Raw genomic sequence first — 27890 nt, forward strand, 5'->3', positions numbered from 1 at the left:
CTTCCAACCCAAACCATTCTGTGATTCCTTTTGTTCATAATGCCTGTATCTGCTAAGAACAACATTGGAAGATGTTTTTGCTTTCTGGGTTATTTTATAGTTATAGCATAGCTCTGTTTGTAATTGAGGAGAGGAAGAAGGAAGGATGCGGAAAGGAATCTTCATTTTGTTTCAGGCTTGTGGATTTATAACTTCCAAAGGAAAATCTGGACTTCAGTGCTTAGGACTGCCTTCAGTAGCTTTCAGATATCCATGAAGCCAATGGATAAGTGGTGTGAATAACAGCATCTAGATGTTCATGTGTGTTTATAGAATCAGGAAAGTGCAACCTTAGAAGTTTTTTTTCTGCAGATTTTTTTGATGGACTGTTCCTGATCTTTTTACAAGGATAGCAAGAGGCAAAGTCAAAACAAAGTAATACCAAATATTCTTTTCTTCTTCAAATAACCCACTAGTGAAATCTGAGGTGCTAAAGCATGGCATCATTAATCATAGTTTATGGTGATTATTAGTAGGCTTTTAATCTTTGTTTTCGTGTATAATTAGGTACAAGAGGTCAAAGCCGACTCTCTTCTAAACAACAATATTTTCAGTGAATGACTGTGTTCCTCTGCCTGCAATTTCCTCTTGCATATTTATAAGGACATACTTGTCTGCGTTTTGAGAAAACAGTATCCCATGAGTTTATTTGCTGATAAAAATAAATGACAACACTGTTATTTTTATTATCACAAATGATTTTTATTACTATTGCAATTACACTTAGTGGATCATACTAGGTATAGACACATAGCACTAACACATACCTAAATGTAGGCAAGACACTAGTAAGCAGCAGATAAATGAGAAAGGAGAAGGTACATGAAGAAAAGAACACCAAATCTATGTGATTCCATAGCTGAGATTTGTGCAGTAGCTAATGTGAATTGCTTTATTTCTTAAGTATATTTTCTCGCATGATCAGTAGTTGTCCAGCTTTTTGTAAGCATCACGACACAGCCAGTCCATGAAGAACAGAGGCTGTGAAGGCTCAGTTCAGATGCCTAAACAGAAACATCTTTTGCCATGTCAGATCCTCTTGCGCATTTTGCCAGTCTTCCATTTGTGCTTTAGAAAATATGGGGCTCCCTTCTACCCTGTGTCATGTCCTCCAGTCTCTTCCAGACACTCCTGCTCTACTCATTTATTTGGTTTTGAAAATTATCAAAATCTTCAGTCAGATTTGTCTCACTAGCATGGTCGTGTCAGGCAGGATAAAGGCTGAAATAAAGCCATGCAAAATTAGGTATTTGCATAGGCATAGAGTGTCTCAGCTCCTACGACTGTCAACAAGCTCATTTACACCAGCACTGGAAATCTTAAGGAAGTATTTTGTGTTGTCTTTGTCCTTGAAGATATAAAAACCGGACTGGATGAGGCCCAGGGCAATCAGCTGTAGCTGCCACTACTTTGAGCAGTGGGGTTGGACTAGAGACTTCCACAAATGCCTTCCAACCTCAGCCAACCTGTGATTCTGTTTTAGTTTCAAAGCCACACGAGAAAACCTATAATCTGGTAGTTTGGTGAATAAAGACAAAAAAACTTAAGCAGAAGTACTTTTCACCTGACATTTTTTCTGAAGGAAATTATTAAAAATATTAAATCATAGAATCATAAAGGTTGAAAAAGACCTCTAAGATCATCAAGTCCAACTGTCAACCCACCACCACTGTGCCTACTGAACCATCTCATCAAGTGCCATGTCTACATGGTTTTTGAACACCTCCAGGGATGAAGACTCCACCACTTTCCTGGGCAGCCTGTTCCAATGTTTGACCACTCTTTCAGTAAAGGAATATTTTCCTGAAATCCAATTCAGACCTCCTCAAGAGTATCTTGAGACCATTTCCTCTCATCCTATAACTTGTTATTTGGGTGAAGAGAGCAACACACAACTTACTACAACCACCTTTCTGGGAGCTGCAGAGAGTGATGAGGTCTCCCCGCAGCCTCCTCTTCTCCAGGCTAAACAACTTCAGTTCTTTCAGCTGCTACATTGCTGTTGCTATGATGTTTTAAAGTATATGTGCAAGTCAGAAATTATAGGGAAAGCTAGTATTTGCTGCCTTGATCCCAAAGGGAAGAGAAAAAGTGTAGTTTCCTCCTTGACACTGAAAACCAAGTATATTGAAAGCTTCGTAAACCTTTTGTTCTGTTGACAGTATAAAAGTTTTCTTTAATATATAGAAGCCCATTAATGTATTGCAGCCTTCTGAAGAAACTCTTTCATATTTCATTTATCCCCCCTTCACACCAACACCTTGAAAATCAGCAAGAACTCTCAATCCACAGCACCTTAACTTTTCTATTAACATTTTTTTCCTTTAATCATATGCCATAAAGAGTTCTACTTTCCCTTGGCAACTTTTAAGCAGTATAGATGTAATCATTACAGTGAGTGATGGCATCAAACCAGGGTAACGTGGTGCAATTGATTTTTACTAAATAATTATATGATGAGCTGGAAAAAGGAGTTTTATTAGTCTGAACTCAGCAAGGATTGATTGGGGAAAAGCTAATGACCAATCACTGTATCAGGTTTCTGCGGGTATAAGAAAATAAGTGACAACTGAAGAAAAGTCCATAAATCACAGAAAAAAAAATATGATAAAAATAAAAGCTATGAACTGCCCTTTAAAATATCACTGGGTGGCACGGAAAAGTCTAACAGACCTTAGCCATTTGTCTCCATTAAGCCTGGGGTCCTCTGAGAATAGCAAGGTTGACAAATAATGCCATTACTTTTTATTATTATTATTTTTAAATGGAGAGAAGGTAAGGAGTGTTGTTCAAGTACAACTTTCAAGTCATTAGATGGTCGAGTCTTCAAAAGAAATCCCTGATTTGGCCAATAAAAAAATAAATTGTATTTTCTTTTAGCCTTCTGTGGGTCATATATTAAACAATCACCATTTTGAAACAAATCTGCTTGTTTGCAATTTCTAAAGAAAGACAAAAGTACAGCACTTGGAAAAATGTGTTTTTATTCATGCTGTGGTTATTCTGATTTCTCATTGACCTCTAGATACCGTGGAGTTAGGCAGAACAGTGACCTATCTGAGATGCATCTCAACAGAAACTCAAACTGTAGCATAATAATTGTGTAATTGCTTTAAAGAGGCAACTCTTTGCCCTGGTCAAGAAGACATTGGAGCTTTGACAAGTTATGGAAGCTATGAAGGAAGAAGTAGCACACAGATGAACAGAAGCAGGGATGATTTAATATATTCTCCTCATTTGTAGAATCATAGAATTATGTGATGTTATGGACTAGAAGGGAAGTTAAGGGTCATCCAGTGTCAACTCCCCTGCTGTGGTCAGGGACACCTTCCACTCAAGCAGGTTGCTCAAAGCATCATCCAACCTAGCCACTTCCAGGTATGAGACATCCATGACTTCTCTAGGAAACTTGTGCCAGTGCCTCACCACCCTCACAGGATAAAGAATTCTTCCTAATATCTAATTTAAATCTCCCCTCTTTCAGCTTAAAATCATTTCCCCTTGTCCTATCCTTACACTTCCCAATAAAGAGTCCCTCCCAGCTTTCCTGGAGCCCCTTTCAGTTCTGGAAGGCTGCTCTAAGGTCTCCCTAGAGCCTTCTCTTCTCCAGGCTGAGCAAGCCCAACTGTCCCAGCCTGTCCTCATACGGGAGGTGCTCCAGCCCTCTGATCATCATCATGTCCCTCCTCTGGACTTGATTCAACAGATCCATGTCCTTCTTGTGCTGAGGACTCCAGAACTGAATGCAGGGCTCCAGGTGAGGTTTCACAGGAGCGAAGTAGAGTGGCAGAATTCCCTCCCTTGAGCTTTTGGTCACACTTGTTTTTTGATGCATCCCAGGATATGATTGGCTTTCTGGGCTGCAAGTGCACATTGCTGGCTTGGGTTGAGCTTCTCATCCACCAATTCCAGTCAAAGTGGAGCTAGTATTTACTATTTTGATGCTAAGGATATGAGGGAGGCCAAAACTAAGTAATTCCAACCCAGGTAAATCAGAAAATATGAAAATATTGGTTAGAGGATTTTGTACATCCTTTTCTTTGATTGTTATCTACATTTTGGCAAATAATAGTTTTTCCAGTGGCACTGTGTTTCTATTGCATTGCAAGCTCCACCTGGGAATTGTACCTCTTGAAGGATCTCAGAAAGCATCACAGCTCCTTGTTCTTTCCATCAACCATTCTGTGGCTACAAATTTCTATTTCATGTAAGTCAGAGCAAGTGCTTAGCTGTTGAGGGCATTTTTTGATTGATTGGTGTTCCGGCCTCTGCTGGAACAGTGAGGAAATTCTGTTGTCCAGAGTGATCCAGGCTGAGAACCCCTGAGGTGCTTTGGTTGGCCAAAGTGAAATTCCTAAATATGATCCATGCCCAAAGATCTAAACATATTTAGTGTTCCAGATGGCTTCATTCTCACTTGTTCCTCAGAAACAAGAGATTACAAAGACTGGCTTTGGGCTTATACTCTTCGGCCCTATGCAGCGTATTCAAAACCACATATTTTTGTTTCTTGCCAGATAGGTGAAAATTCTATGCTTTTCTATCAGTTCTGAAGTTAGCCTCTCTATCTAAGTATGGTTGTTATCAATGTCGTAGACCATTTTTGTTGTCTCAGGCATTAACATCAAGTGCCACCCTTTTGACTCCAGGTCATATTTGTTCCTGTAACTGTTAGATGTGTTCCTGATCACCTCATCAGGAAGGCAGTTATTTGCCTTTTTGACTGTTACTGCCTCACACCATTAATGTTAGTGAAGTACGGCCAGATGAAGTGGGGTGGTTTTGCAGACCCTGGGCTGGCCAAGGGTCTTCTGGTGTCAGAATCCCGGAGGACCTGAATGAAGTTCAAGGAACTGCTTCTACTCTGAACTTTCTAACGCCAGGTAGAAATCATGGAAATAACTTAGGCTTTGGCTTCTTCTGTGTTGTGGCAGAGACAGTGGGTACCACTTGAAACTCTGCCTGGTTGTCTCTAGTTATAGAGATTCTGGTCAACACTGGGATAGAGTCCTATGAGTGTGCTGTTGCGACAAAGTGGAGCAGGGCTGATGGGCCATGCAAGATGACATTCTGCTTTTAGGCCTCTGGAAGCTTTTCCTTAAACTACTTGTTGGAGAGTAATGGGCTTGAGATCACTCAAAGTGTGTCTGCTGGGCATTGCAGCTGTACAGGAGGCTTTTTATATGTTGTTTCATTCTGTGGAAAGTTCCTGATAGAGTTGGTGAACGTCTTTCTTCCTGTCAGAGTTCTCATTCCTCAGTGTTAAAATACTTTGTTAACAGCTTTAAGAGGGATCTCGGTTAGCATCTCGGCCTAGAATGAAAAGGAGGTTCAATGGCCTCAAGTTGTGCCAGGGGACATCTAGATTGGGTATTATGAAAAAATTCTTTACTGAAAGAGTGATGAAGCATTGGAACAGGCTGTCCAGGGAAGTAGTGGAGACCCCATCCCTAGAGTTGTTCAAAAACCATGTAGACATGGCACTTGGTAGGCATGGTGTTGTTAGGCTGACAGTTGGACTTGTTAATCTTAGAGGTCTTTTCTAACTTTAATGATTCTATGATTATAAGATTCTATGATTGTATGAATCAGGCCCTACAGACAGACTTCCCTATGTATTATAGCCTTGAAGAGAAGTTATCTTCTGGACCTACCCTAAATTCTACCCCTAACTTGGCAGATTTTACACAGAGAGTGGCTTTAAGGTATCTTGGAGAAGAACAGTTGTAAGCAATCTGCGTTTTCCTGTCTAGAAGATCCAGCTGCTCTGAAGATTTGCAGCTGACGTTCTGTAGGAATTCTTTCTTCTTCCAATAGTTATGATTTAGACAAACCTGATTCACTGGTTTAGTTTGGAACTTAAGCAAAATCAAATGCACCTCTTAAAAAAAAATCTTATATTGATAAAATTCTTTGTATAGATTTTTTACTAGAAATCTGAACCTGAAGTATGTCCATTAGTGGTAACAAATATTGCTTTAATCTGTCCAGTCCGGAATGCCAAGAGCTTTTTCTTTTTTTTTGTGTAAATGTAACAAAGACAATGGTAATTCAAAGTGCTTCCAAATCTCAGTGTTTTTATTATGTCTGATTTGCAATAGATGCTGAAGGGTGTTAACCAAATGTGTGCAAGTCCTATTTAATTACCTGGAAACTTGCAGGGTGAATGACATGAAGCCTGTGGAGATTATTTGTGGTTTTATTTGTATTATAAACTTAGAAGAGATTCCTTGGCTGTAGTGGAACCATTTTGGTGCACTGAAGATCAGAGGTTGGCTCGTTTTCTCAGCAGAAGCCTTTTTTTTTAGAGTTCAATGTGCATCCAGTGTAGCTAGATCAACAGCAGCAATGTTGACAATCCCTTGTAAGAATGGCTTCTGATTTAGCAGTGTACAATATCTCTAGCATCTTCATTGCATTATGTATATTTTCTCGTTCTTATCTGAGGCCTAATGTGTATAATGATGGTGTCATATTAACAGAGAGAGACAGAATGTCATGAGAGACAAGATAAGAAAGACGAGTTAGAGAATTAAGGGAAGTTAAATACAGATGACTTTGTGGAATTTTTAGATAGCCAAGCAGAGATCATTTTTTATTTCGTAGACTTATTTCTTTTTTCAGACAAAGACAGAATTGTTAAGCTCAGTTATCCTACCACCTTTGTTTAGTAAATTAAATTTCTTGCCTTGTTTGCTTCTCATTGAGTTCGTGAATCTCAACAAGTAAGACTTGCCAGAGGGTTTTAAAAAATCAGTGATGGATCCTTAAGAAGTAAGTTTGCACATGTAAAGTACCTTACAAATAACAGCAGCAGCAGTGGCAATTGATTATGTCTATACACATGTAATTTATTTTATTTTATTATCTTGTAGTCCTTGTGGCTTAGATAATGTATTAGCTACTTATTGTGGGAGATTTACGTGCAAACTGATATAAGTAAAAATAAAGAACATCTTAGTTTCAGTGCTTGATGGCATTAAAGCTACACTTTGGGGTAATGCTTACAATACTTAGGGAGTCTTATTTCAGCTAGTGGAGGGTTTAGCACTGCAAGTGAACGTTTGAGTGCTAGGAGAGGCTGTTACTATCACACAACCTGACTCCTCCTTAACTATGTAATTTCATCACTGATCTTGTACAGGTCTTCGAACTTTGATATATCTTGGTAGAAAATGTGTATCCTTCGGGCCTTATAGCAGCCTTCCAGTTCATCGAGGGGGGCTACAGAAAAGCAGGGGAGGGGCTGTTTCTCAGGAAGTGCAGGGATAGGACAAGGGGGAACAGAAAGAGGGGAGATTTAGATTAGATATGAGGAAGAAATATTTTCCTGTGAGAATGGTGAAGCACTGGCACAGGCTGCCCAGAAAAGTCACAGATGCCCCATCCCTGGAGGTGTTCAAGGCCAGGTTAGATGAGGCTTTGAGCAGCCTGATCCAGTGGGAGATGTCCCTGGGCAATGGCAGGGGGTTGGAACTGCATGGGCTTTAACATTTCTTCCAACGCAAAATATTCTGCAATTCTATGATGTGAACCCCTCAGGAAAGGAATGTGGCTTTAGGTGCATTGTTCCAGAGCAAAGTGCTCTCTGCTATTTGAACACAGCCATATTTCCCATCTGGATTTTGTACACGTCTTATTTTCAGTTGCTGTATCTAGTTAAGAGATTTTAGAAAGACTAAAGAGCCTTATTTCTCAGGTTATTTCTCTATATAACTTTCTGTAAATCAGTCAGTTCTCCTCTTAACCTTCTCTTAAATAAATTAATTAAGTTGCCCACTTCCCTATTACTATATATGTATATGTGGCACGTAGGTATATTGAATTACATTGTTTGTCTTCTCACTTAGAGCACCATGCACATGAGCTCATGCTAAACTCATGCTCTTGAAGGGCAGGTTAGAAATTGCCATACTTTATAGTGATCCTCTATTTAAAGAGATTTTTGTAATCTCTGCTGGTTTATAAATAGTTTGTTCAGCAACAAATAGATTTGTAGAATGCTAATGCTTAAACTCAAATGTATATAGATGTATTATATACATATCTTTGTTTTCTACTTCTCCCAAATTCAAGAACTTTGTGAAATGATTGCTGTTCCTAAGCCTACTCACACTGTTACAGTATTAATGCAGCAAGACTTTCTCCAAACCTTCTCCTTAGCCTATTTATCTATCAGAATTCTCTTTGGAGCTTAGATTTAAGAGCTTCACAAGAGTCATTGCTTCTGTCCATAACTAGAATTATAGAATCATAGAATCGTTAATGTTGGAAAAGCCTTCTAAGATCATCAAGTCCAACTGTCCGTCCAGCACCACTGCGCCTACTAAACCATGTCCTGAAGAGCCGCATTTACATCGTGTTTGAACACCTCCAGGGATGGTGACTCCACCAGTTGCCTGGGCAACCTTTTCTACTGGCTCACCACCCTTTCAGTAAAGAAAGTGTTCCTATTAATCCAGGCGAGTCTAAACATCACCTGGTACAACCTGAAGGTTATTTCCTCATCCTACCACTTGTTAGCTGGGAGAAGAAACTAACACCCACCTCACTACAACCTCCTTTCAGGGGGCTGTAGAAAGTTATAAGCTCTCCTTTCAGCCTCCTCCAGACTAAACAATCCTCATTCCCTCAGTTGATCATCATAACACTTGCTTTCTAGACCCTTCCCCAGCTTTGTTGCCCTTCTCTGGACCTACTCCAGCACCTCAGCAAGTAGTGATGGTGGTAGGAACTGATAACTTCAGAGTTAATTCAGTACAATGTGCATACTAGTCTTTTAGCAAAGTCGTTGCTTTGTGAAGAGAGAAGAGCTAGTTATCTCCAAGGAGACTTTGAACCTTTCCTCCATTAAGATATACCCCTCCAGCACAGGAAAATCTTTAAGCACTTGGTAAAATCAACTGTTTTTTTAGCCATTTGCATGTTTCAAAATAAATATTTTAAGACTACCTTGATTACAGTAACAATTGCTTGTTTATTTAGGGTTTTACATCTGTATTTTACTACTGTGTGATTTACCAAGATGTAAAATGCTCACATTTCATTTTTATACTACTTAAAAGGAGATATCAAAGTTGAATCTCTTCAGGACTATTTAACAAAAGGAAGACTTGGACTTCCCAAAAATACCTACTGGGTATGCACATAAGCCACCACATTAATCCAGGTGTATGGAATGTCCTAAAATCAGATCTGTTGAACTTAATCATGATGTACTGTGTTTTTTCTCTCCTCAGGAATGCGACAAGGTAATGACTTCGGCACACAGTATCGCTCAGCCATCTACACCTATTCTCAGGAACAGATGGAAGCTGCCTTGAGATCTAAGGAGGAATATCAAAAGGTAATGTTGGGCAGGGCATAGAATTGCTTTACGTGTGAGTGGAGGTCAAAGACAACACCAATTAGCACAAAGTCACTTCTTGTGCTGTGCATTGTCTCCACATTGCTACTGGAGCTCCGTGTTCCAATACTGAACTTGCATCATATTTCCTTTAAATTCCAGCTTTTGTAAAATGTTCTTTTTGTATGTGAGTCATTTTATAACTATGCAGAAAGAAAAACAGTTACTTATGCAGAGATAGTTTTAAGCTCTTCTAAAGATATATCTATGTGGGTGCATCAGAGCAGAAGTCTGTGATCTTAAAGCTATTCAAGTGTATGTGGACCCCATACTCTGAAGGGTGTAACCAAAATCTGAGACCTAGGAATTCTTGACCCCTGGGGGAGAGTCCTGATAAATATTTGAGCTTTATAACTCAGGATCATCCAACTGCTGCTTCTAAGATGCTTCTGTCAAGCCATTCCTGTTCCGTAGATGTCTTTCATTAAAAGTAGCTTAGTAAGAGTGTTTTGACACTGGGATTTGCGTGAGAGAAGATCGACCATTTCTCTTTCTGTATACAGTCTTGTTTTTCAGTCAGATGCATTCTGCCTCTTCCCTGCCATGTAAGCCATTATTTAAAGGCAGAGGGATTAGTGTCCTGTAGTGTTGCTGCATTGTAATTGCTGTCTGATCTGCTTAGTGGTTTTGTAAATGAAAGTTTCAGATTCTACAGCGGAGATATATAAATTCCTATAACTTGTATGAAATAAACCACTTACCTAGGATACCAGGGCAATAGAGTAACTGTTAAGAAGTGCTAAAAGAATATGAGCTTTCATGTATTCACTTATACAATGGCTTCACCTAGGTGTTATGTTGAAGAAACAGGTATTTTGGCTAATATCTAATGTTAAAGGTAAATACCTGTGTTTTGAAGAGTGAGGGTATATCTGTCAGAGGTGTGTCCCAAGGTCCAAAAAGGAGGTGTACGTGCTGAAGTCTTGTGTGGCAGTTTGGTTTTCATAAATGCATGTGTGACATTGGTGGGCTGAGCTATGTGTGCATTTATAGGGCTGGTTTGAACATGCAGTTGGCATTATTTTGCATGCAAAGAGATGCTCTGAACTGCAAGTAACTAATTTGCAATTCGTTCCTAGCAGTGTGATAACTGTGCATGTAAATTAAGTGTTCAATGACATAAATATATTTTTTCTCATGAGTAGCTGAACACATGGGGATAAGTCAGTCTTGCAGGTGTTTATCTGTTAACAGAGTAGTTTCTGAATGTTTGGTATTAACTTCTATCATGCAGAACTTCTTACTCATTGTTTACCCTAGATCCATTGCCTTTCCCAAGTGTTTTTGATCCTTTCTGTTAGAATCTGCTGGCCAATATCACTCTGTAAGTCTTACAGCTTTCAGTTTGCTTTCCCAACTCTATTATTCTCTGCTGTTATTTGTCATTAAATTAATACTGACTTGAAAGCAAAATTACGATGTAGGAGATTGCAATATGATATTACAGACATTTCCATCATCAAATAGGTTTTTTAATGGCACAATTTAAAATTTACCTACTTTGAAGTCTGTCGCCATTTAAAAAGTGGATATAATTAGTACATTTATATAATTACGCACAACTCTGTAAGCGATCACATGTAGAGTTTGTTTTTGCACTGAAGCAGGGGGGAAAGAAGGGAATGATGCCAACTAAGGAAACATGTACTGAAATTCCTAGAGGATATGTGGTTTCTGTGTGTTATTAACAACAAATCTACAATATTATCTGCTGTGGTACTGCAGTGGCAGTAGAATGGTTGTATGGGAAACATGCTGAGCAAACAACATGTTCAGGAATCCCTTTTCATATTAAATGTTTTGTGTGACATGATTTTAGTGTAAATGTAATGCAACCATTTTCCTTATTGTTTCAGGAATTTAAAATAAATACCAATGCCTTCTCTCTGGCGACCAATGATAGGACCCGAGGGAATGGCAGGAAGATGTGCCAGGGGAAGGTTAGGTTGGGTATTAGGAAAAGGTTCTTCGCCCAGAGGGTGGTGGAGCACTGGAGCAGCTCGCTAGGGAAGCAGTCATGGCACCAAGCCTGATTTTATTCCAGAAGCATTTGGATAATGCCCTCAAACACCATTGTGAACATTGGGGTTGTCCTGGGCAGGGACAGGAGTTGGACTTGATGATCCTTGTGGGTCCCTTCCAACTCAGGACATTCTGTGATTTTATGATTTTCTTTTGGCAGTGACACATCCATATCTTTGCGCCCAGTAATAGCAGATCAAAGCATGTGGGGATGGCATAAACAGGGGAAGGACTAACAAATATTAGAAGCACAATAACTGCAATACATATGAATGACTGTACAGGTTTTTGGTACAGCAAATGAATAAAAGAAAAGTTATTTTATTTACTTGTTGACTGAATATGCTCTTAGATGTCTTTTTGAGCTGAGGGCCTGCAAGACAGTTAAGAATGTCCTCCAAACAGAAAATTATGTGTTTACTAGATGTTATTTGCTTTTGGTTTTTTTTTTCATAAAGCCAGATAAGATTCTTAACTCAAAGGACACATGTTTATTCACTGAGGATCATCATACCATCATAGAATAATTGCTTGGAAAAGACCTCTGAGGTCATGAAGTCCAACTTTACCTGCCCACTGCTAAACCATATCCCTGAGCATACCATCTACCCATCTTTTAAATACCTCCAACAATGGGAACTCAACCACCTTCTTGAGTAGCCTTTTTCAATGCATGATTTCTTTCAGTGAAGAAATTTTTCCTGATATCTAATCTGAACCTCTTCTGGTGCAATTTGAGGCCATTTCCTCTCATCCTAAAAAAAGATTGAAGCCATCCAACCCCAAGGATATATAATGAATCCCTGTCTCCATAACAGCCTAGCTTGAAGTGCCTGTTCCTGTCTACGAGCCAGGTAGCTGCGCTCAGCTCTGTTTACTTTTAGTGAGCAGCATGGGCTGAGAGGAGCAGATCTGCAGAACAAACCAGTTTGTGTTGAGGACCCAGAACACACTGTGTGCATTTTAAGAGGGTTTGCTTTACAGCAGCAGTAGGTTGGTCCTCTGAACCGTGTGCCACCAGCAGATGGAAGTCAGTGGTGCATTTCTGGTTTAGCTCCATCAAAAGGAATTGGGTTCATTCATCCCGAGACCATGCGGTGAAGTGAACCAAAGCTTGATAAGTGACAATGATCAGGAGATTTATTACAAAAGCACACTTCTGCTCCAAACTGAAATGCTAACGTAGCTTAAACTTTTAGGGTAGAGCTATGCTTCAGTGGACAAGCGCTGTAGTTAAGCGCTACACATCCCTAAATCCTGCTAGGCTATGAGTGAGAATTGTAAAGTGCATTGAGCCCAAGTATCTTGCAGGGTTATATCTATTTTAAGTTGTGAAACTTGTTGCTGATTCGCGCAGCTGTTTTAACAGCTGAGGAGTGGCAATACAGCAATGAATATGCATTGCGCCATACGTCTTTAGCTGTTGATGAAGCTGAATGTGTACAGTTGGAGTCAGCTAGTGGTTATATATATTATAATACAATAATGCTGGCGGTAAATTGTAACACAATGTAAGTGTAATCAGAAAAACATAAAATGAGGGCTAGGGCTTGGTGAAAGTACTGTGAATGAGTTGTTCCATCAGTTTTGCCTGAAGCTGAGGTTTTTTAATACAGTTGAACCTGAGGTTACTCAATTTTCAAGACAATTGCTGGGCTGGATTTGGTTTTCAAATGGATTATCTAGGCAATAATCCAAATAGTGAAATCAGGGGGAGAGGAATTTTGTGTGCATTTTTTCTGAATCAGAGCCTGCATTTGTTTTGTCAAGCACCAACACTGGGTTTTCAGGCTCCAAGAATACAGAGTTCTTCACCCCACGTTTTTCTTACATTAAAGTATCCCAAAATTTCCAGCATCTCTGCAGCCCTGTGTAAGACAGCACTGACAATGAATATAGTGTGCACAGAGATTAAAACATGGGTCTATTACTTTGTTAGAAAGGCAAATATTTGGCAAAAGACAATTCTTCCACATAGCAACTAAAAGGCCCCTGTGAATAATTATGGGTGAATTAAGTTTTGAGCTCTTGACTGAGATGTTGGGTGATGTGAGTGGGTCCTGATTTGTTATAGCCAAGAGAAGTTGGTGGCAAGTGTTGCTGTCATTTGCTCTCATAGTTGTAATCTGGAGAGAGTAGTAAGAGATCAAGGGGACAGGAGTGAAGGGATGAGGGGGAATAATTTTAAGCTGAAAGAGGGGAGATTTAGATTAGATATTAGGAAGAATTTTCTTCCTGTGAGGGTGGTGAGACCATGTCCCAGGTTGCCCAGAGAAGTGGTGGCTGCCCCATCCCTGGAGGTGTTCCAGGCCGAGTTGGATGAGGCTTTGTGGAACCTGATCCAGTGGGAGGTGTCCCTGCCCATGGCAGAGGCAATGGAACTGGATGGGCTTTAAGGTTCCTTCCAACACAAACTATCCTATGATTCTGTGAAAAGAGATTTAAGAGTTGGACTTTCCTGGCCAGTGCAATGAGTCCTGGGGCAGCAATTTGCAAGGAAATGCAGTGGTTGGGATTGTATTTGTCAAGATGGGAGGCAAGACTGTTCATAGACCTACAGGATCAACCGTTCTGAGGTTTAAATTGCATGAAGAAATGCCTTGTGGACTGAGTTCACAACATTCATCTGTGGTTTTATGCAGTGTGCTGAGTGAGTTTAGAACATGCTTTGGCTGGGAGATTCATATGTTTTTTTGACAAGGAAAAGTTAAATAGCTCTTTTAAAAAGTAGATTGTTGTTACTAAAGCAATACAATAGAGTTGATAAAAAAAACCCACCTGCTTACTCCTCTTCAAATTATGCCTACTTCAGAGCTTTACGTATCAAATTATCTTTGCTTCACTCTGATGTGAATAGTAGCTACTTGATTCCTGATTGATGGTGGTAGTTCTTATGAAAATAAGCAAACCTGTTCTGGTAGGCTAAGCCATTATTTATTTTGTAATCACTCCTCTGCACTACAGAGGTACTCTTTTTATGTTCATCCCTCTCTAAGAAAGCTGCATTCAGCTACAGATGAGGAGGTTTTGCGTGAACAGTTGCTACCTCTTTTCATTTTACTTTAAACCGCAGAAAATTTGACTTCCTTGTCACTCCAGGAAAATTTGCTCACCTTGCAGCATAAAGATATATAAAAATTAAGACACATTTTTGACTGCATTTCTTCACGACACTGGCAACAAGAATAAAGTTTTAATGGCATGAAGTTGGGTGCCATTAATAGTTTCTACAGGGAAGCTGGGGAGGGACCTTTATCAGGGAGTGCAGTGATAGGACCGAGGGGTGAATGGTTTTAAGGTGAAAGATAAGAGACTTAGACTAGATACTAGGGAGAAATTGTTTCCTGTGAGGGTGGTGAGGCACTGGCCCAGGTTGTCCAGAATTCAAGGGTAGATTGGATGAGGATTTGAGCCACCTGATCCAGTGGAAGGTGTCCCTGCCTCTCCCTGTCTTTTCTGTAGGCCGCCTTTAAGTTCTGGAGGGCTGCTCTAAGGTCTCCCAGGAACCTTCTCTTCTCCAAACTGAACAAGCCCAACTCTTTCAGCCTGTCCTTGAATGGGACGTGCTCCAACCCTTGGATCATCTTCCTAGCCTCCTCTAGACTTGCTCCAACAGCTCCATGTCCTTTCTGTGCTAAGGACTCCAGAACTGAACTCAGGTGAAGTCTTGTGAGGGCAGAGTAGAGGAGGAGATTCTCCTCCTTCATCCTGCTGGTCACACTTCTTTTGATGCAGCCCAGCTTGTTTAGATACCTCTGAAGATTTTCTTGCAGGATCTAATGAAGATCAGCTGTGCAGCTGCAAATCCAGAGAGACACAATTAGAATCAATGGAATTACTCTGAATTTCTAGTAATACAATTGAGTTAAAAATCTGGCCCAAGAGTTTCTTTAAATTCAACATTTTTATTCCCATGTTCCCCAACAAATTGTTGAAGAATTCTGTGTATTATTTGCTGCTTGAAGTGTGCTACTCAGTAAAAGATCACTTTTAGCTTTTGGGAAAACAATACTTTCAGGAAAAAGATATCAGAGCATGGTTTACCAAGCAGTATTATCATGCCTATTTTGATCTTGTGATCTTTTTGCATTGAGATCTTTTTCCCCTTTATGGTCTTTGACAGGTTGCTTGTAGACTAATCCCTTTTTCTTTTAGATCCAGGATGTCTGCTGATTTCAGTAAGAGCTAGATTGCAAGAAGAACAGAGAATTAGATTAGATATTAGGTATGAGTTTTTTTTATTGTAAGGATGTGTCCTTCAGAACTGAGAAATTATCTCGTGACACCATGCTCCCAGTCCCCTGGACTTTTTGCTCTGTAGTTTTTGGTCCTGACCTTTCCCCAAGCAACTAGCTTCCTATGGATTATTGAGGTTAATATGTTTCCATTCTGGCTGGGCCTTTCTCCTTTCCTTTGGATATTTTTAGTGACTCAGTTAAAACATGTCTTTTTAAATTTTTAAAGTGACTGTGTTTAAGGTGTTCATAAAAGAAAAACCTCTTTTACACGTATAGGCACTTTCTAAGCTGGCAGAGAAAGGCATAATGGAGACTTATAGCCAGAAGCCTCAACTTGGTGAAGGCATATATTTTTAACAGCAGGTGACTGATGGTGAAAGCCATGGATCCACCACCTCTTCAGGAGAATAGTCAGTATTACTCTATTATAATAATTATTGTAATTATTATTATTTTGCATCAGGAAATGTCAAAATCATAGCTTCACACACCAATGTTCTTGTGTCAGTGACTTTCACCTAAAAGATTTTTTAGTATAGTCTTGAACTTTCTTGAACTTTTTTTCTTTTAAAATTCAGCTTCTTCTTTTTTTTTTTTTTTTTTTTTCTCTTAAAACATGGATACTAGGACTGGATAGAATAACCCAGAATGATCTAAATCAGTGACGTAAATAAAGGTCAGATTACCTCCCTGGACACATTGCTGTTGATATGCATGTGTTTCTGTAGATGTGGCCTTCATTCTTAGAATCATAGAATCATTTGGTTGGAAAAGACCTTTGAGATCATAAAGTCCAACGGTATCTGTCCACTACTAAACCATATCCCTGAGCACCTTGTCTACCCATCTTTTAAATACCTACAAGGATGGGGACTCAGCCACTTCCCAGGGTTCCAGTGCCTGAGGACCCTTTCAGTGAAGAAAATTTTCCTAATATCCAACCTGAACCTCTCCTGGTGCAAGCAACTTGAGGCCATTTCCTCTCATCTTATCACTTGTTACTTGGGAGAAGAGACTAACGCTCACCTCACTACAACCTCCTCTCAGGTAGTTGTAGACAGTGATGAGGTCTCCCCTCTGTCTCCTTTTTTTCTAGGCTAAACAACCCTGGTTCCCTCAGCTGCTCCTCGTAAGACTTGTTCTCCAGCCCCTTCACCAGCTTTGTTGCCCTTCTCTAGACAGAATCAATGATCAATGTGCTTTATCAGAATTCTGGTGAAAGTCCATCTTAATCCAGTTATCATTTACTGTATTGATAACATGTAGCACATTTTTATTAAAATAGTTTGAAGGTACTAAATCAAACATGAAATTTTATCTGTATTGTATCTACAAAGTTTCCTTTCTCAGTTTAACTTGTAATCTCATCAAAGAAAGATGTTGTGTCTATATATGACCTGTTTTCTACCAAATCATATTGATTGGCACTAATTAGATTCCTTATCATTTGAACATCGCTTTGTTTTTTCCATTTGATTTTGTTTTTAACCAAGTACAAATTGGCACAGTGTTGCATGTGTTGTCTTGTTTCTTTTGAAGTGGTGCAGGAAACTGGTTCTGGTTCCCTCTTTTACAAATTTGCAATACCATCCACTGATTGTGAAAACTGTGTTTTTGTAGAAAGTTGAAGAATTAGACAACTTTGTGTTTATTAGAACTCCTCAGCAGTCAACTTCAAGGCTCAGGTTTTGCATTCCTTAAAGAAAACATGTCATAGAATCAGAGAATCAGAGAATGGTTTGAGTTGGAAGGGACTTCAAAGTCCTTTAAATTTCCACCCGCCCTGCTATAAGCAGGGACACCTCCCACTGGATCAGGTTGCTCCAAGCCCCATCCAACCTGGCCTTGAACACCTCCAGTTATGGGGCAGCCGCCACTTCTCTGGGCAACGTGTTCCAGTGCCTCACCACCCTCATCGTAAAATGTTTCTTCCTAATATCTAATCTAAATCTGTACTCTGTCAGCATAAAACCATTCACCCGTCATTCTATCCCTGCACTCCCTGATGAAGAGCCCCTTCCCAGCTTTCCTGTAGGCCTCTTTAAGTACTTGAAGGATGCTCTAAGGTCTCCCTGCAGGGAGAACCTATTCCAGCGGGAGGTGTCCCTGGCATGGCAGGGCATTTGGAACTGGATGAGCTTTAAGGTCCCTTCTAACACAAACCAGTCTGTGATACTATGATGATGGCATCCCCGCATACACACACAAATGTGAGCTTTTAATGCCATCTCCCTCATTTTACTTTCTGTAATATTTTTTATTTTTATCTCAATCAGCTGATTATGCCAGGGATGATTATTTTCCATCCAGAACTATTTGCTAGTGTATATATATGTTGTTGCTATTTTATCTGCCAACAATCATAGGAAATAAATTTCCCCGTTATCCCATGGTATATTATTATAGGAAAAATCTTCGGTGGGAAATTGGGGGTTTTAACAGGGCTGGAGGAAAACCTGATTTGTTTCATTGCCCTCTAGTGGCCTCGTACTACGCCTGCAATGAGATAAAACGCAGGAGCTCGTTTTCCATTCTCTTTGTGTGCAACACAAACTGTCGGGTTTCTCGTCATCTGGGGCTCCTGAAGTTGTTTGTCCACATTTAGGTAAACGACAAAGCAGTATTTTATATATTTGATAAAGCAGAATTATCTTATTGGTGTTTGTAAATGATGACAACTGAGGATTCTGTGGCTTTTATATTTTGCTATGGAAAAGAAGAAGAGGATGTATGAACATTATCTACCAAGTGAGTTTAGGAGGCACACTCATTTATCCCGGCCCATGATTTAAATATATACAGTCCACAGAAGCAGATATCATGTTTAGACTTTATTTTCTGCTGCGTTGCTGAGTATAATTGTGAATTTATCACTCAGTCCAGCTGAAGGAGGGCTTGGCAAATATTTCATCCCATTTATATGAAAATTATCCTTCCATCTTGGAATGGAAATCTTCATTGGCACCCATGGGAGCTGATCACTGGGTACATACGGGTCCACTTGCAGGTGCAGAGATGTTGAAGGTCCATGAGATTTCATGGTTTGGTGCCTTGGACTTGCTGAGCAACTTCAACCACATTGATAGCCAGAGAAATCATGAGTACTCAGCACTTTTCAGAGTGAGATCTTCAGAGTTGTCACACTCATTGCCTGACACTAGACAGAAACCACAGAAATTGATGGGATCTAATTCTCATTTTGCAAAGAGAAAGAATGTGACTTCCCCTTCCCCCAGTTTAATTGCGAGATGATGTTTCAACAAATATATTAGTAAGGTGCATTAGGTGAATTAGATATGTACAGGACATACTGAGTGAAGGAAGAAGGGGGAATAATGATTATTTTAGGAAAAAAATCTTATTAATAAGAATGACCTTTTGTGGAAAAAACCCCAAACCACAAACAAAATCTGAGGCAAAGATATTAATTTTGAACAGTAAGATCAGAGGAAATCAATCACTGCTTCAGACCGGTTGCTACTGTTTTTTTACTTTCAGTTAGTGCGCTTCTGAATTATGACTTGTTAGTCTCAAAAATGGAGTGACTTCTTGCCGAAATATGCCTGTCTGATATATATTGACTTTATACGATGTTTTATTTCTGTGCTATCCTGGAAGGACAGGAAGGAAAAAAGCTTTACAGTGCACTTCTGGAATGACAGCACTGGCTCGGATAGTTGTTTTAGGATGGGCATTAATTTTGTATCACAAGAAAATCACAGCTTTCATTAAAGAGCGAAGCACGGGCAACTTGAGCACCTGTGCAAAAGAGATGAAAGCACATTTATTTGTATGTCTGTGTTTGCGGATGCGCATTGACAGCATAGGAAAAAAAGTACTGCAGCTTTGCACTTACTTCAGAAATGACTCACTCCCTCTGGTGGGAACATTTAATTCTGAACGTTTGATGCTGCTTTCCCTCCTCCTCTTACATCCACCCCCCTCACCACATCTCATTCATCTTGCTTTGTGTGACATCTGCTCTGTGTGCTGCAGAGCAGCACTTTGGTTTCTATGGTAGCTGCTGTAGCCAGTGGACCCATGGACTGGGATGGGGAGAGGAGGAAGAAAAAGTCCAAAGCGGCTGGATTTGGGTGCACCACAGCTGTTAGCCCTCAGCTGGTAGGCTGGGATGCATTCAGAGAGGGTGTTACAAGAGCAGGTCTCTCCAATAGCCAGCGATTGGGGCATCCAGGGACAGGGGCATTTGCTTTCTCCTCCAGTGTCAAGTGGCTGAAGGACAGTAGTCAAATGGAGGATGTGAAGAACAGCAGATTGCGGAGTTTGGTTGAACTTCTTATTTCCTTTTGTCTTGATTAAGGTCTCCAACTTTGCAGCAAACAGTCTTCAGCTTCTGCCTTTCATATGGTGAAAATGCAGATGCTAGTCCTAAGATATTATAATTAAGTGTCTATTTTTAACATAGTTTGTCATTAGAATTACCATGCCATTTTTTAAACAAGAGAGGATAGTGCCAGTTCAGAATCTACACCTGTAGCTGTTTTTTTATTATTATTTTAGCACAATTTTTTGATTTGTTCTGGCTCTGATTTCATTAAGACGCCTGAATTAGCATCCGGCTATATTGTCTGTGACTTCTTTGCTCCTCTGTCCCCCCAGGTATAAACACTGGCATTCTGAGCTGGCTTACAGTGAGGTTGAAGAAAGTAGAGAGCCCACTTCTTCATTTTAAAAAAAACATTACATAATGGAATCAGAATATGATTTGTGTTTCTCAGTTGAAAAAACCATGAGGATTGTCCTTCAGGCTGCAATGTCATGGCTCTTGTGGCACCATTTACTGCGAGGTATTACTGCTATGAACCATCCTGTGTTTGGAATCCATGTTCTTGTGTTCTACTGTTATAAAGATGTATTTATTTTACTGCTGTTCCTACGTGGGAGACTAAGCCTGCAGGAGCTAGGAGTCTCTAGTAAAATTAATATTAACTTGGCAAATGTGAGAGGAAAGGTTGACAGGGATTAATATCACTCCTGTTTCTTGTGTCTGGTGTAACGAAGGGCATGTGTCACATGCCAGCGTGTGGTGTGAGTTCATGGATGACACCAGGCTTTGGCATGTCTTCAGAGAGACAGCTACTAGCTTGGTGGGTTGAAGTTAGTGTTGGATGTGCTTTAGAGAACTCTGAACAGTGTTTTTTATAGCAGATGAATGAATCCTTTTCATGTCTGTGCTGCTTTTACTTCTTTTCTTTGAAAACTCCTTTCTTTTTTTTGTTCCGTTTTCTTTAATACTCAGAATTTCAGGAAGCTGAGGCCAAGTGTTTAGTCTTATGTGAACAACATTCTACATCTTCAGGCATGCCTGCTATACTTTCTGCGGTTGTATCATCTACCTTTGTTTGTGCCTTGAATCTTTTCCATTTTGTCTGTTATTCCCTATATAATATTTCCTTGACTCCTGATCAGTTTGCCAGATCTCAGATCCCACTTGGTCTGTTTTAAGTGGCTGTCATTGCATGGATCATCCCATGTTTTACAGTATTTGGCCCTGAATGGTCACAGATCCTGTAGTCCACTTGGGAGAGATGGAACATGAATTCTGCTTGTAGAAGAGGCCACATCAAGAGAGGAGTGATGGCCTGAGCAGTTACTTGGAGAAGGTTAAGATCATCTTCTACCATGGTGCTGGAAAGAAAATGATTGTGATTAGTAAGGGTGTAAGACAAATGACAAATATCCCAAAGTCAAGGGCTACTTGCAATTGTGCACACACCTGATTTATTCAAATTGTGAGTTATATGCTGTTGCAAGTTCCTCGGGCAAAGCATGGCTTTCATTTTACATGCATGGCGCTATGGTCGTGTCAGGAGAATGGATTGAGAGTAGCCCTGAAGAGAAGGACTTGGGGGTACTGGTGGATGAGAAGCTCAACATGAGCCAGCCAGTGTGACCAGTAAGGTAGGGGAAAGTATTCTGCCAGTCGTCTATGCTCTGATGAGACCCCCTCTGGAGTTCTGTGCCCAGGAAGGACGTGGATCTGTTGGAGCAAGTCCAGAGGCGGGCCACCAAGATGATCTGAGGGTTAGAGCATGGGACAAAGATGAAAGAGGGGAGATTTCGATTAAGTATTAGGAAGAAATGTTTTCCAGTGAGGGTGGTGAGGCACTGATGAAGATTATCTGGAGAAGTTGTGGACACCCTGTTTCTGGACATGTTCAAGGCCCAGTTGGATGAGGCTTTGAGGAACCTGATCAAGTGAGAGAGTGGTGGAACTGTATGGTCTTTGAGGTCCCTTCCAACCCAAACCATTCTATGATTCTATGATTCTATAATAAGTTCCTCAGGCCTAGCATGGCTTTCATTTTACATGCATTTTCCATTGCTTTTTTGGCTACTACTTCAATATATATAGTTCATACAGCTGCTAATAGAATAATATATACTGAAAGGTTGTCTCTTATCATTGTTAGAGCCCATGACATCTTGGCTGCAGGTGAGGTGTTGTTATATTTACATTTTTCTAAGGGTTTTTTTGCAGCAGTTGTTTTGGTTTTTTGTCTTTAGATCAGTCAGTTTCTGACTTATTTGTCTACGCATTGATCAGTGTTTAAGGATAATAATAAAAATGGGATTAGCACATAGCAGTGATATATTAAATAGTGTAATTCATCATACTGCAGAGGCCACCATTAATTTAATTTGTTTAATTAAAATAGCCCATTAAAATGCTGGTGCTGGATTTAGTTACTGGCATAAAAACACTACTGGCTTCATTTTTGTTAATGGAACATAATATTATACAAGGTCTTACCAACTTCAACATTTTGTTAATTGAGTCAGCAGTTCAATTTGAAATTAGTGTTGCTGAGAAGGAAAAACAAATCAAATACAGAACCTAGTTAGCATTTAAAGCTTAAAACAGGGGGCTTCCTTATTTTCTTTGTAGTGAATGTGGGCAGGAGGTCAGGCTGTTATGTGAACATTAAAAAATGTCATCACCTGACCTGCTGTATGCCTGACAATGCGTCATGTTTATACTGACAGAAGAAGCAAACAAAACAAAATGAAAAGGTAATGAGGTAGAGCACGGAAGGCCTGTGAAATCTTCCCCTCACAGGGCTCTACAGTGTTTATTAATGCTGCTGGTTCAATATAAAAATACAGCCTGCAATAAAATGCCTTTATTTTTCCTATTTTCCTAATGTGGAATTTGCTCACAATGCAAACCGCAAAAATGAAATAATTCCGTATCTGATCAGAAAAGCACAAAATCTATTTATACTGGTAAGCAGGTTTCATTTCCACTGTAGTCTGAGATATTGTCCATGGAGTGGAGAACGTCCTGTCTTATCCCTTTGATGAAGCTGTGTTTGCTGTTAACACCATAGCCTTAACCATGCTGCCTCCAAGTGAAACTCCCAAAACCTTTATTTCTGTGTAGAAACACAGTAAATGCCTGTGCTTGGGGCTGGCTGAGCCATCTTGAGTCACAGGATGGTTTGTATTGGAAGGGACTCTGAAGATCTAGTCACACACACACACCCCCCTCCCGCCATGAGCAGGGACGCCTTCCACTGGATCAGGTTGCTCAAAGTCCTATCCAACCTGACCCTGAACACCTCCAGGGATAAGGCATCCATGACTTCTGTGGACAACCTGTTCCAGTGCCACACCACCCAGACGGTCAAAAATTTCTTCCTGGTATCTAATCTAAATCAGACAAATTTCCCCTCATTCAGCTTAAAACCATCCCCTCTTGTCCCATTCCTGCTCTCCCTGATAAAGAGCCCCTCCCCAGCTTTCCCATAGGCTCCTTTCAAGTACTAGAATGCTAGCATAAATTCTCTTCAGAGCCTTCTCTTCCCTAGTCTGAACAAGCCCAACTCTCTCAGCCTGTCCTTGGACACCTTGGTAGGTGCTCTGGCCCTCAGATCATCTCCATGGCCTCCTCTGGACTCGCTCCATGTCCTTCTTGTGCTGAGGGCTCCAGAACTGAAAGAGGAAAGATTTAGATTTGATATTAGGGAGCAATGTTTTCCTGTGAGGGTGATGAGGCCCTGGCCCAGGTTTCCCAGAGCAGTGGTGGCTGCCCCATCCCTGGAGGTGTTCAAGGCCAGGTTGGATGGGGCTTGGAGCAACCTGATCCAGTGGGAGGTGTCCCTGCCCATGGCAGGGGGTTGGAGCTGGATACTCTATGAGGTCCCTTCCAACTCAAACCATTCTATGATTCCATGATTCTGTGATTCCATGATTCTATGATTCTATGTTGATGATTTACAGTGTCTCCTGTAGCACCAGAGGTTTCCTGTCAGTAACCATGTTTAATTCAAGTGATCAGTGTATCTGAAAGTACTACCAAATATTGCAGCATATCCCTGATGTGTAGAACTGGATGGCAACCATAGTTTGATTTTATTTTTTTAAAATACTAGGTTAATTATTGCTTTGATTATGGAGCTAGAATTGCCATCTGTCACAAGCTCTGTGGGATGACCAAGCTGATTTTCATTTACTATTTTCCTACATGTAATGTTTATTATTCCCAAAATAATATAGTGTGGGACAGATACTATCATCCTGGGACAACTTGTCATGTGATGACTTTACTCATATTGTTGTACTGCACTGTAATGCAATTGCATCTTCATGTGCCACTCTATTAGGCTGTGAGTTACATGATATTATCTCGTGCATAGCTTAGAGTTGTGACACAAATAGACAAAAATGGTGCATCTGACTGACATATCTCACCTGTTTAATGAATATTATTTCCATGTAATGAGTGTCCAGCAGTTAGCCAGTAGGTTTTTTGAAAGTTGAGAGCACTTGGAAAAATAGAGTGTTACCGTCAGATTAAAATACACACATTTTGTTAAGGATTCTCCTCAGATCTACCACGAAACAACTCTCTTCTTCTTTGCATTGGGAAGCTGTGACATCAAGTCTTCTGGTGCTGGCTGCTGTTGCTGTATTACAAGGAAAATGGCATAAATGCATCTTTGCAGATCGTAGAATCATAGAATGGTCTGGATTGGAAGGGACCTTAGAGATAATCCAGTTCCAATCCCCCTGCCATGGGCAGGGACACCTCCCACTGCATTAGGTTGCTCAAAGCCCCATCCAACCTGGCCCTGAACACCTCAAAGTTAATGGCGAATGTTTAACTGTCATCCTGAAAATAATTCCAGGTGAGAAACCACAAATTTGTGGAAATACCACTAAATGAACATGCAAATGTATCATAGAATCATAGAATGACCTGAGTTGGAAGGGACCCACGATGATCAAGTCCAACTCCTGTCCCTGCATAGGACAACCCCAACATTCACACCATGCATCTGAGGGCATTGTCCAAATGCTTCTGGAATATAGTCAGGCTCGGTACCGTGACTGCTTCCCTGGGGAGCTGTTCCAGTGCTCCACCACCCTCTGGGGAAAAACCTTTTCCTAATATCCAGCCTAACCTTCCCCTGGGACATCTTCCTGCCATTCCCTCAAGCCCTATCATTGGTCACTAGAGAGAAGAGATCAGTGCCTGCTCCTCCTCCTCCCTTTGTGAGGAAGCTGTAAACTGCAATGAGGTCCCTCTTCAGTTTCCTCTTCTTCAGGCTGAACAGACCAAGTGACTTTAGCTGCTCCTCATACGTCTTTCCCTCTAAACCCTTCACAAGATTTGTGGCCTCTTCTGGACACTCTCCAGTAGCTTGATTATCTTTTTATATTGTGGCACCCAAAACTGCACCCAGTACTCAAGGTGGGGCTGCACAGTTGTGGTGTAGAGCAAGACAATCACCTTTCTTGACTGACTAGCAATTGCTTGAGCCTTAATTGAGCTTGAGCTCTAATTATGGCAAAATACATTGCCATAACCAGCTTAGTTATGATGAGGGCTGCAGCCAGTGGGAAAAGTTTCAAGATCCTTGCTGTGTAAAGTTTGGGGAAAACCTCACATTTCGGGCTAGAACTGAATTAAAGGATCATTTTACACATTGGCAAGTTAATATAATGACACTACCAAAGCCTCTTGCAGGTATTTTTCCCTGAAAAATAGGTAGAGGAAAACTGCAGGATGTGTCACTCTCACTTATTAAGTCCTAAAAAGAAGCCTCTATGTCTTCACATGCCATTTCACCCCGTCACTTACTTATTGCTCCGTAAGGCTTTTTTTTTGATCCAGAAACAATAAAAGATATTTGAACCCAAGATGCATACGTAACAACTTCAGAATTATCGGATTTTTTCAATATGAAGCTATTAGACCATAAAGGAGAGGGCCAGGGTGTCACCTCCTTTTTGAGTTTATTGAAGTGATCCTGATGGAAATCCTTATGACCATTTCTAATCGCATAAAAAGGAGGAAAAGAAAAGAAAAGAAGAAAAATGAATTGCCAGCAGCCTAGTTTTCATGATGAGCTGTACTGACAAAATGTGATGTCTGTCTATTTGCAATGAATAAAGTGCATGTGATTTCAAACTCCAGGAGATAAGGGTGTAAAATATGTAGCAGGTCTCTTGTCACTGCCTCTTCTGACTGACCAGAAAAAAAAAACAAAACAAAACCGTGCTGTTGGGGTTTTTTTTACCTTTTTTCAAAATTTTATTGTGGAACATTCTGTGGAAACAAGCTTCAAAACCCAACTTACTGAGCTTTTTCAATTAAATTGCCATCAAAGCCACAAATAGAAAAATCAATACAGTTCATCTAGCATTTCTAAAGTTGCTAAAATGCTGCCTGGAAAAAAGACACACTGACAGTGTTTTTTCCTCTTATTGTTTTGTTAATAATGTTAAAAATCTGATATTTTAGGTTCTCGCCTCTGCGACTTGAAACAAACTTGGGAACTTGATTTCCTCTCCTTCACAGATTAAATAAACACTTGGTTATTACTCTGTGTGTGTATTTCTGCTAGATTTTTTTGCCAGCATGTGCCCAGTAAAAGCAAATTCTTCCTTGTGCAGTGGTGCTGAGGATGTGTCGAATACACTCGAGCACATTTGTCTGTGCGTGCTCCGGAGGATGCCCTCCAGCCATGCCCGAGGCAGCACTTGCAAGTCCCGATGCATGCCAGAGCTCTTTTTGAGGGAGATACTCAAGGAGGTTTGCAATTTCAGAAGAAGTGGCAGGATTGGGTCCCTGCAGCATTGCAGATGTTTTTGTTGACCATCTTTGCAAGTGGGTGCGAAAGCAGTGGTGAATTGTGAACATAGCTGCCTTGTCAGCATAATTTTAATCAAATATATATTGCTTTCTTTAGCTATACGGGTATCAACAGTTGAATTTTTTTCTTTAAATGAAAGGCAGGAATGCAAATGGAGCGTGTTTAAGTGGAGAGAGCAGAGGATGGTATTATAGTATGAGAAAACATCTAAATGAAACGCAGAGGAAAGAATTGAGTCTTGGGGATATAACTGCTTATGGCAAACTTGGTTGAAATGTGCATTCACCCATTATCTTAACTCCTCATGTGCACATAAATTACATTCCCAGCTTATTTGGAGCCTGCATACTGTTAGCACAGTCATCGGGGTGTTTGGGCAGCATTATTAAAACAACATTAGTATGCAGCAAGGTGCTCCTCGCCCTGCTAAATCACTCTGTAAAGTGGGCCTACAAGCTCTCCCTCTCTTTGTTATGACAGCGCTACTCTTCGCGCTTCTGATCCAAGACTAATAAGTCTTAAAAGTAGAGAGCTAGATTAGGTGGATGAGAGATGGAGGCAGGGGTAGAGACGGAACTGGGCTGATGGAAAAGAGTCGTGTGGTGGAAAAGGCTGGGAGAGAGTGAATGTAGACGGGGAGAGGCCCCAGGCTATGTGAACCAGGGCATGAGAGACCTGAGCAGGAGGGCAATTGAAGCTTATTCATGATAAAGATGGCTGAAACATCAGCAGTAAAGAAAAAATAACTTTAAAACCCCCAATATTTGCAAGCCAAGATAATTCAGTGAAAGGGTGCATGTGAAAAGGAAAAGAGTAGGGAGGAAGGAGGACATAAGCCACAAAGGCAACAGATAAATGGCTAAAAAGCTAGAATATTTCTGTTAGTAGGAAAGAGCATTTAAGTCATCTTGTTTTTTTCTTGCTGACTTTTAGTTGAAGAATGCTTCTAACCAAACAGAACGCCATATTCCCGGTCCTATATGGTATTTTTTAACACTTGCCAAATGGTCTCTGCTAGCTTGTAACAGATGTGAAAGATTATTTCCCAAATCTGCAAGAATT

The 27890-nt window shown here is 40.4% G+C and overlaps 1 protein-coding gene across 1 annotated transcript in view; it reads left to right on the forward strand.

Annotated features, from left to right (window-relative positions):
• Nucleotides 1-27890, forward strand: part of MSRA (methionine sulfoxide reductase A) — a 293652-nt gene that overhangs the window by 188192 nt on the left and 77570 nt on the right. The window contains exon 5 of the mRNA XM_069850727.1: nucleotides 9279-9385. Coding sequence (XP_069706828.1) covers nucleotides 9279-9385 — 107 coding nt within the window. The remainder of the gene's footprint in view (nucleotides 1-9278; nucleotides 9386-27890) is intronic.

The sequence above is a fragment of the Phaenicophaeus curvirostris genome, chromosome 2 (genome assembly GCF_032191515.1).
Source record: "Phaenicophaeus curvirostris isolate KB17595 chromosome 2, BPBGC_Pcur_1.0, whole genome shotgun sequence".
In the NCBI taxonomy this organism is placed as follows: Eukaryota; Metazoa; Chordata; class Aves; order Cuculiformes; family Cuculidae; genus Phaenicophaeus; species Phaenicophaeus curvirostris.